Source organism: Trachinotus anak, unplaced genomic scaffold, assembly GCF_046630095.1.
Source record: "Trachinotus anak isolate AG129_WGS33_773 ecotype Australia unplaced genomic scaffold, CSIRO_AGI_Tana_v1 ptg000032l, whole genome shotgun sequence".
Classification (NCBI taxonomy): Eukaryota; Metazoa; Chordata; class Actinopteri; order Carangiformes; family Carangidae; genus Trachinotus; species Trachinotus anak.
This window is the reverse complement of record NW_027273883.1, coordinates 355,001-374,945: the sequence shown is the minus strand read 5'-3', so window position 1 is coordinate 374,945 and position 19,945 is coordinate 355,001. Positions and strand designations below refer to the sequence as shown.

The 19,945-nt window shown below is 44.8% G+C and overlaps 1 protein-coding gene across 2 annotated transcripts in view; it reads right to left on the bottom strand.

The window, feature by feature from the left end:
- Positions 1-219: 219 nt before the first annotated feature.
- plekho1b (pleckstrin homology domain containing, family O member 1b) overlaps positions 220-19,945 on the bottom strand; it is a 25,109-nt gene continuing 5,383 nt past the window's right edge. The window contains exons 2-6 of one of the 2 annotated variants that reach the window (XM_071468707.1): positions 19,529-19,675; positions 11,769-11,909; positions 10,352-10,456; positions 3,392-3,490; positions 220-2,580 (exon numbers count right to left, since the gene is read on the bottom strand). In XM_071468707.1, the coding sequence (XP_071324808.1) occupies positions 1,879-2,580; positions 3,392-3,490; positions 10,352-10,456; positions 11,769-11,909; positions 19,529-19,675 (1,194 nt within the window). In that variant the 3' untranslated portion in view covers positions 220-1,878. The remainder of the gene's footprint in view (positions 2,581-3,391; positions 3,491-10,351; positions 10,457-11,768; positions 11,910-19,528; positions 19,676-19,945) is intronic. The other variant, XM_071468708.1, reaches the window with a different exon arrangement.

The following is a 19,945-nucleotide window of genomic DNA, read 5'->3' as shown; positions in this document are numbered from 1 at the left end:
AATATCTGTATTATAATATGAACTATAATATAAATCATATATTATAGTTCAGGGCAGCACAGTGGTGCTCCCCACACAGCGGGGGCCCGGGGCCTGGGGCCTCTCTGTTAGGTAGGTGTGAATGTGAGTGTGTCTGGTTTTGTGTCTCTTTGTGTAAGCCCTGTGATAGACTGGAGACCTGTCCTGAAGCTTCTGTGAATGAAAACAGGAAGTCTGTTCTGTCATTTACCTGCCGCAGTTTATTCAATTCAAACTTAATAAAGAACACAGCCTCATGTGTGTGTGTGTATTGCTGCCTCTCTTCATCTACAACACACAGAACAAACAGTTCAGCTGCTTTAAAAAATAAAAGTTTCTCATTAAAACTCAGCGATTGTAAGAAACAGTTTGACCTGCAGCTGCAGGTGTTCGACAGGTGAACTGTTCAGAATGACACACAATCAAAGACCTGATGGAAAATCAATAAATCAATAACGTGTATCCGTCACATTTGACATTTTACTGAGTCTGAGTGAAATGACAGCAGGAAGTGACACAGTGAAATAAATTCACTCTTTCATCAAGACCTGGTTCAGCTGTTAGACCTGAGTCCTGGAGGCTGCTGGTCCACTGTCGCCTCCTGCAGACGTCATTCACACAGAAGAAGAAGAAACAAGACGACCCAGAGGTGGACTGAGTCTGCAGGAACCAGAGACTCGTCCCTGACCTGAAACAGATCTGTGACTTCAGAACCCAGACTCAGGACAGATCTGCACATTAAAAACCAGACCAGGACCTGAACAGAGCCCAACAGCAAATGGACTCAAACAAAGGTTCAGGTTTGACAGAAGCTGACACAGACCCTGATACAGAACCCGACACAGAAGCTGACACAGAACCTGATACAGAACCTGGTGATTCTCCCTCAAACTTGCTTCTGTGATAAACTCATCTAAACCAGCCTTTACTTACCAGCTTCTTCCAGAGCTTTCAACCATATGCCACTGCCTTCTGTACTGAATGAATCTTACAGAACTACCAGAGACCAGAACCAGTCACATCAGTTGGTTTAAAACCAACCAGGTGAAGAACCTGCTGCTGAACCCAACTGAGCCAGTTCCTTTTCTTGAAGAAGGCCATGAGTTAGAGTCAAAAGCTCTGGAGAAAGATAGTAAATTAACATAAAGGTTAGAATATTTCATCACATATATTTAAGGACACTGCTCTTCGGCTGCTGTTGCCTAATCAGCTGACCCTCCCCCCTTTAGAAATTAGAGACCTGCTGATCAAAGTTTCATCCCAACAATCATCCAGCTGATTCAGCTTGATTAACATTAATGATTGAGTCCTGACTTCTGCTCATGTAGCGTCAGTCTCTTCTCCAGCCTTCGTATCCTCCTTCATTCGTACCGTCAGCTGTTCCCTCAGTCCAGAGTCCGGCTACAGGAACCTCGTCCTCTAAAGACTTAACACCAGATCTCCAACATGAATATGAAACAATAAAACAAAATAAAACCAGAGCAACAAAGTTACAGAAATAATCCAGTATCCAAGGTTTTCATCAGCTCTCCTTGGCACATCAGAGACATCAGGTGAGTTTCCTGTAAAGCTACGTCCGGGTTCATTGCTGAGGACGTTTGTGCAAATGAAAAGACACTTAAGAGGAGGACACTACAGAGGGGCGTGGCTTCAGCTAAATAGATGCTACACTGATTTATGTCCCTGGGCTCCGAGCTGCATCAGTCCACAGGACGGTCCTGGTTCCTACCAACAGCTCAAAATCAAAACCTGAATTTTTCCAAATAATTTAAAAGTGGTTCATTAAGTTCTCAGCAGCTTCGCCTGAAGTCTGGAACCAGACCATGAATGTTTGTACCACACTGAGTCAGTACCTCCCGTCTACATCAGGCTCTTGCGGTCTGGGTTTAGTTTGGTGCTGTTGGAGGGGGTGATGGGGGAAGAGGAGTCCAGTTGTCGGTACAACACCCTCAGCTCCTTCACCTCCTCCAGCACCTCGCGGGCCTGACTCCAGGCCGCCGCTGCCTCCTTCAGGAGTCTCTCCACTTCAGCTTGCGCTGCTTCAGTTGGCTCCTTCCACTTCACCTTCCCCTGCTCCCCATCAGTCTCCCCCCACACCTCCGTCAGCAGCCGCTCCGTCTTCTCCAGCTTCTGGCTGATGAGCTCCTGCAGCTGCTTGATGGGCGTTGTGGTGCTGGTCGGCGTTGAGGCCGGCGAACGGGACATCGCTGCATTCTTGTTCTTAGCAGGTTTAGTTTCTGAATGCGACAGGATCTCGTCCATGGAGGCGCAGCGGTTTTTCTCTGCCTTCGTCAAGCTTTTTCCTGGTTGAGGGGTTTGGCCTGGACCTGCCTGCTCCCACACCACCGCCACGTCACGAGGAAGGCTCTGTGATTTCCCAGAAGCCTCACCATTTCTGGTAGAAAGAGTGCCATCAGTTTTGGACCTGGGGCAGTCTGGACCGAGGTGAGACTTGTCCAGGTCGACCCTGAAGCCATTGCAGCTATTGGCTCCCTGAGACAGAGCATCCTCCTCCTGGATCAGATCTAGAGTCAGCATCCCGTCTGAGGAGGATGTGGAGGCCTGAACAGAAAAGGAGGCTGGTCAGACTCATGGTTCAGATCTCTGATAGTGTTGTGTTTAAGACCTGTGGTCTGGTTCCAATCTGAAAACTGGACCATCTCAGCTGAAGTTCCACTGACTTGTTCTGGAGCTTCGGACTCTGGAGTCATTCAACTAAATAATCATTTAATCTGCCAGTTATTATTTAATTTTTTTTGGTGCAAATTACCAAAAATATTTTGTTTACAGTGACATATGATGAAGAAATCATCCTGCTGAATATTTTAACTGTTTCGCTAATTTGACAATTGATAATTAGAAATAATAGATTATAAATTCGTTACAGATTATTTGTCTGTCAATTGACTTATCAATTAATTGTCTAATCGTTCCAGCTGTGTTACCATTAGGCTTTTTAATTCGTTGTTTTGGGGTATATCATTTTTAATGCATATGACACTCGGCTGTGATGATCTGAAGAACTTTGTTTTAGAAAAGTCCTAGATAAATAATTCTAGGACTCAACAGGAAGACTGTGTGACACGGTCAAAAGCTCCAGAGGGAGTGAGTAAGTGGCCCTTGAGTTGAGAGTAAACTGCTGAGTTCTCAGAATCATGAAGACCATGTGATGTGGTCAAAAGCTCCAGAACCAGCTACTAAGTGAGTTGAATTATGACACAAGTAAAGATTCAATTTTATTGTGATTATGTTTTGGCTGAATGAATCTGAAAATATCTCAAATAAATTTTATGATGAAGGAGGTTCCCACAGGGGGAGGGGAAGGAGGAGCTGCTGATGAGGAGGTGACGATGAAGAGGAGGATCATACTGACCACGGCCAGCAGGTGGCCTCTGGTCGGCAGCCGGCGGTTGTGAGGAATCTTCACTCGATCTCGAGTCAGGTGAGACAGCTGAGAGTCCTCGACTGTCACCTGAGACACAAGGACAAATATGTTCACGCTTTGATCTGTACACATTAACTACATCAATCAGCAGTTCCTCTGTGATCCACTAGCTGCTGCTGTGATCGGACTCTGACTGAGAGAAACCTCCACACTTCTGTTGCACAAAATAATCTTAACCCAAGGCCATTACTGTCTTTTCCCCTGAGCTTTTAACTGCATGTCATGGTCTTCACCAGCCCACGAGGTTTGCTGAGTCGTCATGGTGATGATTTCAGCTTGTTGTTAGGCAGCAGTTGTTGTTTTAACTACATATTAAGACTGTTTCTTAATTTCATTGTGATGTTGATGTGGATGGAAAACACCACAACATCAATATGATGTGAATGTGACTCCTCAGTCTGGAACAACATGTGTGTGTGAGAGAAACACAATCAATCAGAGTATTGATCAGAGTATTGATTAGAGTATTGACTGGTGGAAAAGGCGAAGGTTGTTGACTGACTGTTGTGTTAGTGGCTCTGACACACTCTCTGTCAGTGAGGACACAAGCACACACGAAGACAACTAAAACACAACTGGTGTTTAAACACCCCCCCCCCCCCCCCCCCACTACTGTCATTATTATTATTATTATTATTGTATGGTGGTCTTTTCTCTCTCTCTCTCTGTCTCTCTCTCAGGTTGTGAGCGGAAACTTTGAAGTTTTTCATCTTTTTCTGTCTTTGTTCTTTAATGTTCTTGTAGGTGTAGTTGTATTAAGTGTGGTTCTGTGTTCTGTAGGGTTCTGCAGGGTTCTGCAGGGTTCTGTAGTTTGTTGAGGGGCTGTGTGTGTTTCTCTGGCCGGGCCTTTGTCTGGCCAGGTGGCGTCTGACGCCATGGCGGTGAGCGGCGGAGACTTCTCCCGGTTGACCCGGAGACACGGCATCAAGGTGGGCGCCGGGTCTCCGCACACCGTGGAGCAGATCGCCCCGGCTGTGGGAGAGGTGATCGGGCATGGCTGTGTGAAACCACCGCCCGGATGAACGGGGCGGTGCTGATGTTCCTGGAGAAGGTGGAGCAGGTGAAGCGGCTGGTGGAGGCCGGGGTTAATGTCGGCGGCAGGTTTGAACCGGTGCCGCCGCTGATCAACCTGCCGCCGGGGTCACTCTGTCCAATGTCCCTCCATCATCAGTGATGAGTTTCTGAGCAGGGAGGTGTCCAGACACGGGAAACTGTCTCCAGTTAAAAAGACCCTGATCGGCTGTAAATCTCCGCTGCTGAAGCACGTGGTCTCCCCCCGGAGACACCTGCACCTGATCCTCAACAACCGGGATGAGGATTCAATGTTTGTTTCAGAGTCGATGACTGTGATTATGTTCTTTTTGCTGCCTCGGCACTGATGAAGTGTTTTGGTTGTGGAGAAGAAGGACACGAAGTAAAGGCTCCGCCTGCGGGACCCCGCACCCTGAGGCCCGGAGCGGCGGAGCGGCCCGGTGCCGGTACCGAGGGGCCGAGCGGGTCTGAGTAGAGCAGAGCTGCAGACGGCGCTGCAGGCTCCAAGAGCAGGGAGGTGAGACAGGTGGAGAGAGTGGACAACAGGGGAGTGAGACAGGTGGAGTGAGTGTGAGACAGGAGGAGTGAGTGGATAACAGGGAGGTGAGACAGGTAACTTAACTGGTGAAACTGAAGTTCAGGAAGGTGAGGTGGGTGAGAAGGAGGATGAAGAAGAGAACAGAGGTGAAGCAGGTGGTGAACAGGCAGGTGAAGCTGTGGAGATGATAGAAGAAGAGGCTGCGTGCACGTCAGTCCCACTAAAGCGCCGCAGCAGAGATAGAAATGTAGATGTCAGGGCGAAGAGCAGCAGACAGACAGGTAGACAGACAGGTAGACAGACAGGTAGACAGACAGGCAGACAGACAGGCAGACAGGTAGACAGACAGACAGGTAGACAGACAGGTAGACAGACAGGCAGACAGACAGGTAGACAGACAGGCAGACAGACAGGCAGACAGGTAGACAGACAGGTAGACAGACAGACAGGTAGACAGACAGGTAGACAGACAGGCAGGCAGACAGGCAGGTAGGACAGTGGAGCAGTTAGACAGCAGTGACAGTGAAGGCTGTGTCTCTGATGACAGTGATCTGTATCACACTCAGAAATCAGCCAGTCAGGAAGAAAAGGCTTATTCAGCCAAAGTGCTGAAAACGTTCCTCCAGGAGACCAAGAACATGAAAGGTGTGAATCTGGAACATTATTTTCCTGATAAACAAATGTTCTACACCTCAGCCAGACGTCACGTCAGGAATAAAGCCGAATCGGACTTTACTGATCAAGAAGTGTTCAGACTGAAGAAACTGATTCTTAAAGTCAAAAAAGAAATCTGTTAATGATGAAGACACTGCTTTATATTTTATTTACCTTATTGACTGTTTTTTGTACTGTTTTAAATCTCTCACCTTTTATGGACACCTTTCAAGTGGGGAGTTTAAACATCAATGGGGCCAGAGAGGTTAAAAAAAGAGCTGTTGTGTTCAAAGCAGTGAGACTCAAAAAGATGGACGTTGTTTTTTTACAAGAGACTCACAGTGACGGTGCTAATGAAGGCGAGTGGCGTAGAGAATGGGAAGGGGAGGTGGTTTTTAGCCACGGCACTGCACTCAGTGCAGGGGTGGGCATCCTGTTCTCCAAAGGTTTTACTCCGACGTCACTGACTGTGGAGCACGTCATCCAGGGGAGGTGTCTCTTAGTCAGAGCCGGGTTTGATCGTTTTACTGTTGTTTTTATCAATGTGTACGCTCCCAATAACGGTGCAGAGAGGAAGCTCTTTTTAGGGATATTAACGACAAATTAAAAGATTGTGGCTCAACGGACTATTTGTTTTTAGGTGGGGATTTTAACTGTACTGAAGATGAGATTTTAGATCGAAACCATGCAGAGCCTCATCCGGCCTCTCAGCAGGCTCTGAAGCAGCTGGTCTCCTCCCATGGCCTGGTGGACGTATGGAGAAGGTTGCACACAAGCTGCAGACAGTACACATGGTCCCACGTTAGAGAGGACAGGATGTCTTTAGCGCGTCTTGACCGTTTTTATTGTTTTAAACACCATCTTAATGTTTTTAAAACATGTAAGATTCTGCCAGTGGGTTTTACAGATCACGCTTTGGTTTTATGTCGTGTTTTTATTAGAAATATTTTACCTAAAAGTGCCTACTGGCATTTTAATTCAGTTTTAGCAGTTGACCAAAGTTTTAGAGAAGCTCTTAGTTATTTATGGACTGGTTTTAGACAGAGGAAGAGTGGGTTTACCTGCTTAAGGCAGTGGTGGGACTTTGGTAAGACTCAGGTAAAAATGTTATGTCAGCAGCACACACTCAATGTCACTCGTCACATCACCAGATCTATCAGAGATCTGGAGACTGAGATTGTGGAACTGGAACATCTGAATGAGTCCACGGGAAATCGAGGATGTATTGAAATCCTCAAGACCAAAAAGATGGCTTTAGCCAACCTGCTGGACACTAAAGTACAGGGTGCGCTGGTCCGGTCCCGAATCCAGGACATCACTGAGATGGATGCTCCTTCTGGCTTCTTCTTTGGCTTGGAGAAGAAACAGGGCCAGAGGAAGCTGATCCACTCTCTGCTGTCAGACACAGGACAAGAGCTGTCTGAACCAGGCTAGATCAGGGGGAGAGCCGTGGAGTTCTACACCTCACTATATAAAAGTGACTACAAGGAAAATGAAGAACTGTTTAATGACTTCTGTGCTGAGCTGCCACAGGTCTCTGAAAGGACCAACGACCAGCTGGAGCGTCCCCTGACGGTACAGGAGCTACACGCTGCCCTCCAGACCATGCAGGGCCGGAAGGCCCCAGGCATCGATGGCCTCAGCGAGGAGTTTTATAAGGCCTTCTGGGAAATCCTGTCACAGGACATCCTTGAAGTGTTCAATGAGAGCCTCGCCACCGGGTCACTGCCTCTGTCCTGCCGCAGGGCCGTCATCACCCTCCTGCCAAAAAAAGGTGACCTGCAGGACATAAAAAACTGGCGCCCTGTGTCTCTCCTATGCACGGACTATAAGATCCTCTCCAAGGCCTTGGCCATTCGACTGAGAGGAGCCATGGAGGAGGTCATCCATCGGGACCAGACGTACTGTGTACCCAGCAGGTCCATGGTAGACAATGTCTACCTTATTCGGGATGTTTTGGAGGTCTCCAGTTCATTGGGGATAAATATTGAACTGATCTCATTAGATCAAGAAAAGGTTTTTGACCGTGTTGAACACCAATTCCTCTGGAAGACCATGGAGAGGTTTGGGTTCAGCGCTGGTCTCATAGCCAAGATCCAGGTGCTGTACAGTGACATTGAGAGTGTGCTTAAGATCAACGGCAGCTTGTGTGCTCCTTTTAGAGCGCATAGAGGCGTCCGGCAGGGCTGCGCTCTGTCTGGGATGCTCTATGCGCTCTCCCTGGAACCCCTCCTCAACAAAATACGCTCGAGTGTTCAAGGCCTGTTTTTACCTGGTTTTAATAGTAATGTGGTTTTATCTGCTTATGCAGATGACGTCATTGTTTTTATAAAAGATCAGTGTGATGTCGACACAGTAGCCCACATTACTGACAGGTTCTCTGTTGTGTCGGCTGCGAGGGTGAACTGGGGGAAGAGTGAGGCCCTTGCTGTCAGTGAGTGGCGTGAGGGCCTCCCGGTTCTCCCTCAAAGCCTGACCTGGAAGAGAGACGGCCTCAAACACCTCGGCATCTATCTAGGAATTGAAAAAGTGGTGAAGAAAAATTGGGAGGGCATGGCTGAAAAAGTGGAAGGTAAGCTGTCGAGATGGAGATGGCTTCACCCACAAATGTCTTACAGAGGAAGAGTGCTGATTTTAAACAATCTCGTAGCTTCTCTGCTGTGGCACCGGCTGGCCTGTCTGGATCCGCCGTCAGGTCTGTTGGCCCAGATCCAGGCTAAAACTGTCCATTTTTTCTGGGATCGTTTCCATTGGGTGCCACAGTCAGTTCTGTTTTTATCCAGAGAGGAGGGGGGGCAGGGCCTGGTCCACCTGGCCAGTAGAACGGCCACCTTTAGGATACAGTTTGTTCAGGGGTATCTGACAGGGCCGTCTGACTTAGTGTGGAGGGATGTGGCCAGCTGCATATTCAGGCGTGTGAACAGTCTGGGGCTGGATGCTGCTCTGTTTTTAACTGATTTTAGATGTTTAAGTTAAGTGGGTTGCCTCCGTTTTATCAGGGTGTTTTTAAATCCTGTGCTCTTTTTAATTGGAAAAACTTCAAAGGGTCTGACTCTCTGCACTGGCTGTTGAAGGAACCTCTGATCTGCTGTGGCAGACTAGACGTCTGTAGCAACACCATGCCCGGGCTGATGGGGGCGCTGTGCCGCTCTAAGACCATCATCCTAAAGCAGCTGGTGGATGCGGCGGGGCCGGCGCTCACAGATGCCCAGGCTGTGAGCTCTGTGCTGGGGGTGCACTCTGTCCGGCTGGTGAGGAGAAGCCTGGAGCTCTGGAGACAGAAGCTCTCAGTGAAGGAGAGGAGCCTCCTCCTACGCCACAGCAGAGGAGGAGCTGAGCCCGACCCCACGGACGCCTTCCCTGATCTCCATCTGAGCCCTGGGTCCGAGGAGCCCGGTGGCCCTCTCTTAAAAGTCTGGAACCAGAAGAAGCTGAGCCTTCACAGTGCAGACAAACAGACAATATACAGGAACACTGTGAAGGCAACCAACACAAAGGGCCTGTTCAATAGGGCAGCCACCGTGTGGACGGACAGACTGGGGGGACAGAGTCCACAGTGGAGGACTCTCTACAAGCCTCCACTAAAGAAACGGACTGGAGACCTTCAGTGGAGGATTTTACACGGTGCTATTGCCACTAACGCTTTTTTATCTGTTTTTAACAGCAGTGTTGTGAATGAGTGTCTGTTCTTCAGTCTGTCTGAGACCATCTTTCATGTTTTTACTGAGTGCAGGAGACTCACTGAGCTGTTCAGTGTTTTAACTGGGATTTTTAACCTTTTTAATGTTGTGTTCTCTGCCTCTGTTTTTATTGGTGGAGTCACATACAATCAAGAAAAAAAAGCAAAGTGCCAACTTCTTAATTTTTTAATAGGAGAAGCCAAACTGGCGGTCTACCTGACGCGCAGGGACAAACTGCAGGATGGACCCACGTGTGATGTTGTGGCCTTGTGGAGGCAGAGCGTTAAAGCCAGACTGAGGCTGGAGTTCTGCTTCCACAAGGCCACAGAGAATATGGACGTCTTCAAGGAGCAGTGGGGATGTGACCAGGCTCTGTGCAGAGTTTCTGAGCAGGGAGAGCTCACATTCACCAGCCACCTTAATTAGAGTATTTATGTCTGACTGGTTTTTGATGTGATTGATGATGTGTTAGTAATAAAGTGTTTTCTAAAAGTCAAAAAAAAGTCTCTGTTTCTGTCTCTCTCTCTCTCTCTCTCTCACTTGCTCTGTCTCTGCCTCTGTCTCTCTCTGGCTCTGTCTCTCTCTCTGTCTCTCTCTCTCTCTCTCTCTCTGTCTCTCTCTGTCTCTCTCTGGCTCTGTCTCTCTCTCTGTCTCTCTCTCTCTCTCTCTCTCTGTCTCTGTCTGTCTCTCTCTCTCTCTCACTCTGTCTCTCTCTCTCTCTCTCTCTGTCTTTGTGTATCTGTTAATAAAACTATAAACTGAAGATCTAGGTTTAGGTCTGGCTATACAAATAAAATTGTCTTGACATGAAGTTAGTTGTAGTTGTTGTCAGCAGTGACACACACAGTACACAACAAAGTGTGTGTTTGAGACTAACACACTGTTGTTTTGTGGACATTAGAGAAATGTGGACTAACATCAGACTGATCCTTGAACCAGTCAGTGGAGACTGAGTCCTCACAGAGCTGGTGATAACGTTCATACCTCGTCCAGGATCCTGTTCTTGGCTCTGGTGATGGCAACATTCAGGATGTTGATCCAGGATTCCTTCTCCTCCGGACTGACTGCCAGGAAGACCAGGTTAGGAACCTACAACACACAGTGGACTCTTAAGTCAGCTACACCACTGCTAGCTTATACTTTAGCTTTAGCTTACTTAAGCTTATTGCTTTGTGTCCACTTGTTAACTACCAATAAGTAGTTTTTGTTTCGTTATCTTGGTTATTTATGTTGTCTCAAATATTAAAGCTAGCATCCTGCTAACTTGTTATTAATTAAATTATTTGATTGATCCTTAACCTGCAAGAAATTGCTGCCAACTTGTTTTTAGACTGTTTCATTGTTAGCATGTCTAAGCTAATTTTGATACCCTGTTTTTCTTGGCTTCAACTTGTTTTTTTTGTGTCTTTGCAGTTTTCATCTTTTAACACTCCTGACTTATATTGATTCTTTGTATTCAGTGTTTTAGCCAGTTGCACACTTCAGATTGTTTCTTTACTGTTAGCATGTTTTAGCCTGTGCTTCAGTTGTGATGTAATTGTTTCTGTGTAGTTAGCTTTGACAGATTATTTGTTAGTTTGCTTAAGCATGTTGTCAGATAACTGTAACACTGATTTAGCTCTGTATTAAGATTTTTTTTATGTTGTTAGCATTTGCTAGTTTGTATTGTAGTTGTTGGCAAATGTTTTACATCTTTATCAAAATGTTGTGGTCATTTTTTACTGCTTCAGAAACAGGTCCTCATTTATGACAAAAGTATGTTTCTTATGTTTCATGTTTTCAGACAGAAAATACACAGATGAACGGTGATTGGGCCAAAATGCTGACATCACACTTTAGAACACTAGATGACCTATCACAGCGCAGAACCCCACCACCCCACCCCCTAACACTCTGCTGTTTCTGAAGCCTCAGTGGGGGACAAATCACCAGATGGTCGAGTGTGTGTGTGTGTGTGTGTGTGTGTGTGTGTGAATATTTCTCTGTCTATCTTTGTGAGGATCCATCTGAGTTTTATACCTGGGGAGTGAGGACATTTGTGTAAAGTGAGGACATTTTGGTCTGGTTCAGTTTAGGAGATGCATTATGTCATTGATGGTCCTCTTAAGTACAGAAAGACAAACTTCCAACCAGTCTGCAGGACACCAGATCCTCCCCCCAGGGCATGCTGGGTCTTTGAGGGATGGCCTGCAGATATCTGTTGAGTGTGTGTGTGTGTGTGTGTGTGTATCAGCTGCTGAGAGTGGATCACTGATAAATTCACAACTTCATATATTTAGTCCAGTTCATCAAAAACAAAAGTTTGTTAATGTTTCATTGGTGAAAATGTTAAAAATGCTAAAACCTTTATTCAGTTAATTTAACATCACTGATTTTCAGGTGTGTGCTCAGACAGGTGTACCGTGTTGCCCGGCATGCTGCAGCGCTGCAGTCTGAACTTGCTGTGGTTCTTCTTGCTGCGGCTCTTGTTCTTACGGATCTCCTCACAGCGCTCATAGTCCGACAGGTCCAACACCTCGTCAGCCCGACCCAGCTCCTTCACCTGCACCAGACACACACAGGTAACACAGGTCAGGGTCAGAGATCAGAGGTCAGCTCACTAACAGGACAGGTCAGTCAGGTGTCCATCTAAACCTGAGAGTAAGGAGGCAGAGCATCGTTGAGATATGTCGTGGTACACGACTGTGAATTTATTTATTTATTTATTTCTGACATGAGCAAGAAAGTCCCACCCACTTCCAGGTGAGCTCCTGTTCTTCTATGGATTCTGCTACTCAGGGTTCCTTTCTGAAAATATCCATGTTCCTGAGTTTTCTGTCAAATTCTAAAATATCACGTCTTACCTCAGGGTTGACTTTCAACTGCAGCTCATGGTCTTCATCATACTGTTGAACTGCACATTAACATTTTAACATTTAAAACAATAGAAAACATTTCATTGTTATCATTCATCAGCCCCAGCTTCCTAAGACTCATGGGAGATGTAGTTGAAGTCTCATCAATGAAGATGAGGATGATGAAGATGAAACATTAGAGATGAACAAACCAAAGAAGACAAAAGAACCAGGTCAGCTCTTTGATTCATGCTCTTGTGTTTGTTTGCTGCTCATTGGTTCTTATTTAGTGTTTTCATGTCTGAAATGATCTAAATCTAACTAATCCAACTCTTTGCTCTGTAGAGTAAATATGTAGCTACAGCTAGCAACTGGTTAGCATAGCCTAGTATACAGACTGGAAACAAGGGGAAACTGCTAGCTTGTTTTGACACCTCAGCTTTTGTACAAACAAACAAGCTAAAACATGTTGATCAGAGAGATTTAGAGCCAGGCTAACTGTTCCTCCTGTCTCCAGTCTTTATGCTAAGCTATGCTAAATGTGTCCTGAATAAGAGGAATATTCCTGTCACATGAAAAGGAGCTTGGTCCTGCTGCTGCAGGTTTTCTTTAAAGCACCACATCAAATGCAAATACAGTCAAATACCGTAAAAGAAGAATCGGACATTTTCATAGAGACTGATCACTGTCAGTCACCGTGCTACGGAGGCCCTGAGGGCTCAACACAGTGCCACTGAAGAACACACATGAAAGCAATTAGAAAACAGTGACAACAGAAGTGTTTCCAGTGACGACACTCACTGACAGTGTATTCTCTAGTCCCTGACCTGAACCTGAACCCCGAAACCAGGTCCTCACAACAGTGGTTCGGGATTCACACAACCACAGAAAGACACACACACACACAGCAGGTGTTAGCATGCTCCCTGGTTTCTGCAGGTAAACTCCAGCTCATTAATCTCCATGGAAACAACATCCATTATTCACCAGCTTTAAACTGAGACTTTCTGGGAGACAGGCCACGCCCACTGCACAGTGAGGTCAGTCCTCGCCTCAGGCTGTGTTAACTCCTCCTGCTGATGTCACTCTGCCTGCATCATCAGTCAAACGATCAATAATCAATTTTCAGAGTTCAGTCTCTTACATAATGAGTCAGACTGCAGTGACCTCTGACCTTTGACATCAGGAATTCATCAGTCCATTCATCAGTTGATTTTTACCTGCAGAGGGTGGGGCTGTAGAGATGTGTCCATAACTTTACTGAACGATCAATCGTAGTAATAGTGATCAGTGTATTTATCACATGATGACATCACATCACATGGTCACACACATAGTCAGATAAATGTCATCATCATGTGTGACACTGATGCTGCCTGAAGATTACCGAGGCTTAACATGGTGCACACACACACACACACACACAATGGATTACCCATGTCAGCAAACGGAGGTTAAACTGTTTCCTGTGTTTCTGTGTACAGACAGTCTTTATGTCTCTGATTGGCTGGACCACCTGTCAGTCATGTTTCTACATCACCATGTGACCAGAGGAAAACCAGAGGATTTTAACCCTTTCAGGTCGTGTTCTTGTCACGTCCTGACGGCAGCATCCAGACCCTCGGTCAGATCAGCCTCACCTGAACCTCGACAGGCAACGCTGCAGGGGGAGGGGTTCCTCACTGACCCCGCCCATCCAGCCACAGGAGCATTGAGACCCCAACCAGCAGGTTCAGAGACGGTGTTTACCCACAATCCATCTGGCTACTGAACTGCTGACATTTACACTTGCACATACACCATACACACATGCTAGGGTAACACAATGGCAGACACACACCACAGTGATTGGAGCGTCAAGGAAAACTACAGTTCAGTTTCTTAAATGATTCTTATTTACACATTTTATATTTAAAATTAAATATAAATCCTGTTTTATTTTTATCACCTACACAACCAAATTTTTCACTCCAAGACCAAGACTTTAAACACCAAACTGTGATAACAAGCCGTTGCGAGCTGCTCCACTGTTGCAGGTACAGCCAAGTAAAACCGGTATTAACTGTGATGTCATAAAGATGCAGCAAAGCTCGGTCTGTTGGCTTGTTGGTTTTGTTGAGCAGATCTGTCGCCGTCTGTTCAACTGTCAAAAGAAAAACAGTCTGAACTTCATAGACAACAATGTCGAGTTGACGCGCTCTGATGACATTATTATAAAGAAACTGAGCCTTACATTGACAACACTGATATAATCCATTCAGCTGGGCTTAGTTTGCTCGAAAGGTGCTGGAGTTTTTACATTGTATTCACAGAAAACAAGACAGAAAAACATTTCTTTACTTTATATTTACACAAAGAAAAATCAGACATTTTGCTCCTTATAAAAAAAAATTATCCCATTGACAGAGAAAAGCTCACAAACAGCTGTGACAACAGAAACTGATGTGTAACCTCACCTGACAACATCTGTCACCTGCCATGTCTACCTGTGGCCATCAGGTTCCTCCCTGTTGTGCTGCAGCTTCAAGCCATAAATGACACTCTGGTGTCTGACAGACACATATTCCTGTCACAGTTAATTAATATTTATGACCTGATCTAATCACACTAATCATTTATCAATAGCGTCTGATGTTGGTCACAGGATCTGTTTTAGCTCTGATGTAAAGTGAGTCAGTGACTCTCAGTGAAAACACTTTGTGTACTGAAGTTAAACTGAACTACATCTCCCATCATGCCTCGGAGTGCCTCAGGAAGAGGGGGGTTGTTGCCATGTGCCTTAGGAGGTTTTTTTGGTTCCCATGGAAACCAACTCCCCACCTTCTGTCAATGGCCTTATTAAGGGAGAGGACACACACACGTTTGTCTTTCTGTCCTTGTGTGGACCCTCATTGACATAAAACATTCCAGGACCCTAACCCAGAACCTGGTCCTGATTCTACCCTGAACCTTTAAACCAAGTCTTAACTGTCAAACTGACATGTGAAGTCAAAATGTCCTCACAATGCAGAAATGTCTTCACCACTATGTTTAAAACTGGGTAAAGAAAACTGAAAAACTTAAGTTTGATTCTGAAAATTCGATCACGGTAGAAAAGTAAAATCTAAAAAAAAAAAAACCAACAATAAAAAACTATAGACACAAAAGTGTCCTGAGACAATTAGTCGATTAATCTGTTATTTAATTAAATGATCATAAGTAGATAATAAACTGCTGCTGCTGCTGCTGCTGCTGCTGCTGCTGCCTAAAGAGGAAGAGACATCAGAAAACATCAAACTGTCGACTGTCAGAGGAAGTTTAATTCTGTCCAATCTAAAACAGATGTGGTCAGTGTGTTTCTGTATGTGTGTGTGTGTGTGTGTGTGTGTGTGTGTGTGTGTGTGTGTGTGGTTTCTCTGGTGTCACACAGGGTTTCTATTCCTGGTCAGACAGGAAGTCAAGCTGTTGACAGGAGAAGCTTCACACGAATCACAATTTCACCACAGAAACCATCTCATCGATAAACATACGAGGACTCTGAGGACACTGAGGACTGTGAGGACTGTGAGTACTGTGAGGACACTGAGGACTGTGAGGACTATGAAGACTGTGAGAACACTGAGGACTGTGAGAACTGTGAGTACTGTGAGGACTGTGAGGACACTGAGGACTGTGAGGACTATGAAGACTGTGAGGACACTGAGGACTGTGAGAACGGTGAGGACTGTGAGGACACTGAGGACTGTGAGGACTGTGAGGACTATGAAGACTGTGAGGACACTGAGGACTGTGAGAACTGTGAGTACTGTGAGGACTGTGAAGACACTGAGGACTGTGTGGACTATGAAGACTGTGAGGACACTGAGGACTGTGAGAACTGTGAGAACTGTGAGGACACTGAGGACTGTGAGGACTGTGAGGACTCTGAGTACTGTGAGGACTGTGAGGACACTGAGGACTATGAGGACTATGAAGACTGTGAGGATGCTGAGGACTGAGAACTGTGAGGACTGTGAGGACACTGAGGACTGTGAGGATTATGAAGACTGTGAGGACACTGAGGACTGTGAGAACTGTGAGGGCACTGAGAACTGTGAGTACTGTGAGTACTGTGAGGACTGTGAGGACACTGAGGACTATGAGGACTATGAAGACTGTGAGGATGCTGAGGACTGAGAACTGTGAGGACTGTGAGGACACTGAGTACTGTGAGGACACTGAGGACTGTGAGGACTATGAAGACTGTGAGGACACTGAGGACTGTGAGAACTGTGAGGACACTGAGTACTGTGAGGACTATGAAGACTGTGAGGACACTGAGGACTGTGAGGACTGTGAGGACTAAGATAACTAAGAGACAAGTCCTAATTTGGTGGTGCAACAGTTTTCATGGATCTTCAGTGGTCATGTGACACCTGATGTCTGAGTGATGTCAGAGTCACAGAGGAAGTAAAGACATAAAAAAGACAATCTCCAAGAAAATGTGAACACTTTGTTATAAAATCACATGATGAAAACCACTAACTACTAACAACAGGTTTCAAAACGATGTCATGTGACCACAGGTTCTACTGCTTCCTTAAAAAACATCACTTTAGAGATGTGACACTTTCAGTGTCACCACAGACACAGACACAACTCTGTCTATGATTCATCAGACACTGAGATAGATCCTCCGGTTCTCTGTCCTCAGTGACATGTGGTTCCTCAGGGGAATGTCCTGGGACCTCAGTTCCTTCTAACCTTAATTAACATTTTAATTAAACCATAGATTAACACTTTGTTCTGTGTGTTCTCTCATTGTGTCCACTAACTGTCAGAACGGGGCCGTGTTTAGCCTAGCTTAGCACAGACTAGAAATAGAATGATAAAGGTTCTAAAATAAACCTTATCAGTGTTTCTAACAGGACATTCTGCTGTTGATCATGTGTTGATAACATGATGTTCTGTATTCAATAATGGTTCTAGCAAATTGTTCTTTATATTATAAAGGTTCTAGAAGAATTTAACGAATATCATTTAGTTCTAACTGTATGTTCTTACTGTATTTTCTATGATAAATGTTGTACAATAACATTTTGTAGTTTATAAATGTTCTAACAGGAATTAAACAGGTTCTACTTGGTGACACTTTGGTATTTATTTATTTATTAGCAGCAGTCGAGAGGTGAGAGATACAAAGAACCAAAAAGTTGTTCTAACACATTATTATCTACCTGATAAAGGTTCTACAAGGATATTCTGTAGTTATTGAAGGTTCGAATGATATGCTCTGTTGTTGATTAAAAGTTCTACCAGGACACTCAGTGTATGATAAGGTTCTATGAGGACGTTCCGTCCTATGTTCCAGCTGTGAAACCGGAGCTCTCTGTGTGTCTGCAGCTCAGACTGAAACTCGACTCCTGCAGAACGTCGACTGTAGAAAGTGGAGGAGAAACTTTCTGTTTCCAGTCAGAACCAAAACAGCAACAGAACACTGCTGCTGTACTTCAGAGTACCCACAAGTACTGTCAAGTACTCAGAAGTACTCTGAAGTACAGCAGCATAGGTAGACACCAACAATATGTTAGTTATTGATTAATCTGTTGATTTTGAATTAGGTGACCAAATATCTCTTTTTAGTTCAAAATGATTCTTAAACTTTAACCAGATTCAATTTGACCAAGTGATGGAACTAAGAGAAGCAGGAAACGGTCACAGTGGAGGAAGTAGAACCAGATCTCATAGAACCCAGCAGCAGTGGTAGATCACGGCTCCGCATGTTGAGGACAAGTGGACAAGGGAGTAAGAACGTTTCACCACAGAAGAAGAACGGCAGTGATGTTCCTTGCACTGTACAAGTCAAAGAGAGGACGAACATCTGTGAACAGCTGGAGACTTTGACTGAGTGTCTCCAGAGGTCAACAGTTAGCTACAGACACGGCTAACTGCAGAGAGCTAACTGGTTAAGTCTGACATTAGCTAAACACAGCACATGTCTATGGCAAGTGGATTTAACATTTAATGGCTAAATTTGACCGTCCGGAATGAACATTACAGATATCAGCAACATCATTTTGATTAGTTATAGTTACATTTTGACTAATCAAATGACAGTCAGAGATATCTGTAATTCTGAATTTTTGACTAGTCAAGACTGGATTACAGATATCTGCAATGACGTCACTGAAAACAACACTGGACCCGTCACACATCCTAAATGACAGTTGCTGATATCTGTAATCCAGTTTTAACTATGGCTGTAAACCCATACGAAATTCAAGCCACTCCCGCCCATGGCAAGCTCCTCCTCCTACTTGCCGTAGCTTCTGGCGTAATGACAGATATCTCTAAGCCTAGTTCAAGATATCTGTAATTATATTTTGACTAGGCAGAACGAACATTAAAGTTATCTCCAATTGGAGATATCGCAAATCAAAATTCATTTGAAAATATCTATAACTTGACAAAAGATATCTACAATTAAATTCTGATTAGTCAAAATTTCAGTTCAAGATATAAATAACGTTGTTTTGACTGGTTAAAACTTCATTTGAGATATCTAAAAAGAACAATATAGAAATCTTTAATTGAGAGGGATTGAAGATATCTTGAACTGGAATTATGACTTGTCAGAATTTAGTTTCTGATACCCACAATTCACATTGTGAATATCTTCAATTGAATTAAAGATATCTGTAATGAGAAGCCACATATACATGAATGGAAAAAGTGACATCATTTGTCCAAGGAAGAATGACGTTGTGGACATCTGAAATGTAGATTTTGACGAGGAAGAATTGAATTATGGATATCTGACATATCCTGACTAGCTGTTAAATGTTAAAAGGGCTTGCTCTACACGTCAGCTCGCTGATGTCAAAATACTGTGAGTGGTTAAACCAACGGGTCTGAGTCATCTCATCATCATCATCCTCCTCCTCAGGCTCAGACTGAAACAGCTATTTCTGAATCAACAAAAACGAAAAAAACGAATATTTGTTATTTTTACCAGGAAAAGAGACTTTTGTGTCTCTACAGGTGAAACAACAACGTCCAGGACTGTCAGTGAAAAGGCTGCTCTGCCCCTTTAAATCTGTTACAGTTTAGTCCAATTAAGAAAGTTAACGAGGTTAACAAGGAGTGATGACATCACAGAGTGGGAAAACACACCTGTGCACAGAGAGACAGGTGTCTTACTCTACTGTCTGTTGTGTCTCTCACACAATGTGGAGCATCACGTGACAACTCGTTACTGAGGCGATAATTAAAGCGCTTAACAAGGTGACAGCAACAATAAATCAATAACCAATCAGCTAACAGAGTGGCAGGTGTGAGTCACCTGTAGCCCCCCCCACCCCCAACTGACCTCTTTCTCACAGATGAACAGCTGATCTCCTCTCAGAACCACAAACCGGTTCTTCCAGATCTCTCTGAAGATCCCTTTACCGCAGAACTTCCTGATCCAGCCGACTTTATCGGGCTGGAGGTTCTGCGGCACCGCGTCCTGCGGACCCTGAACACAGGAAACAGGAAACAGAGTCAGGACAGGTGAACAATTTAAATAGACTCGTTACAGTAAGAGCCCGAGCTTTCAGTTCTTCATAGTTGAGCTTCTTCTTTTTCTGTCTCTTCAGGTGTCGTCACCAAAATCACTTCAAAAGTTTGAGAGCAAATTTTTTGTTTTTCATTTTAACGCAATTCTCTTTAGTTTTTATTACACAAAGCTTGATGTGAAACAATAATAATAATAACAACCCTAGTACTACAACTACTACTACTTATA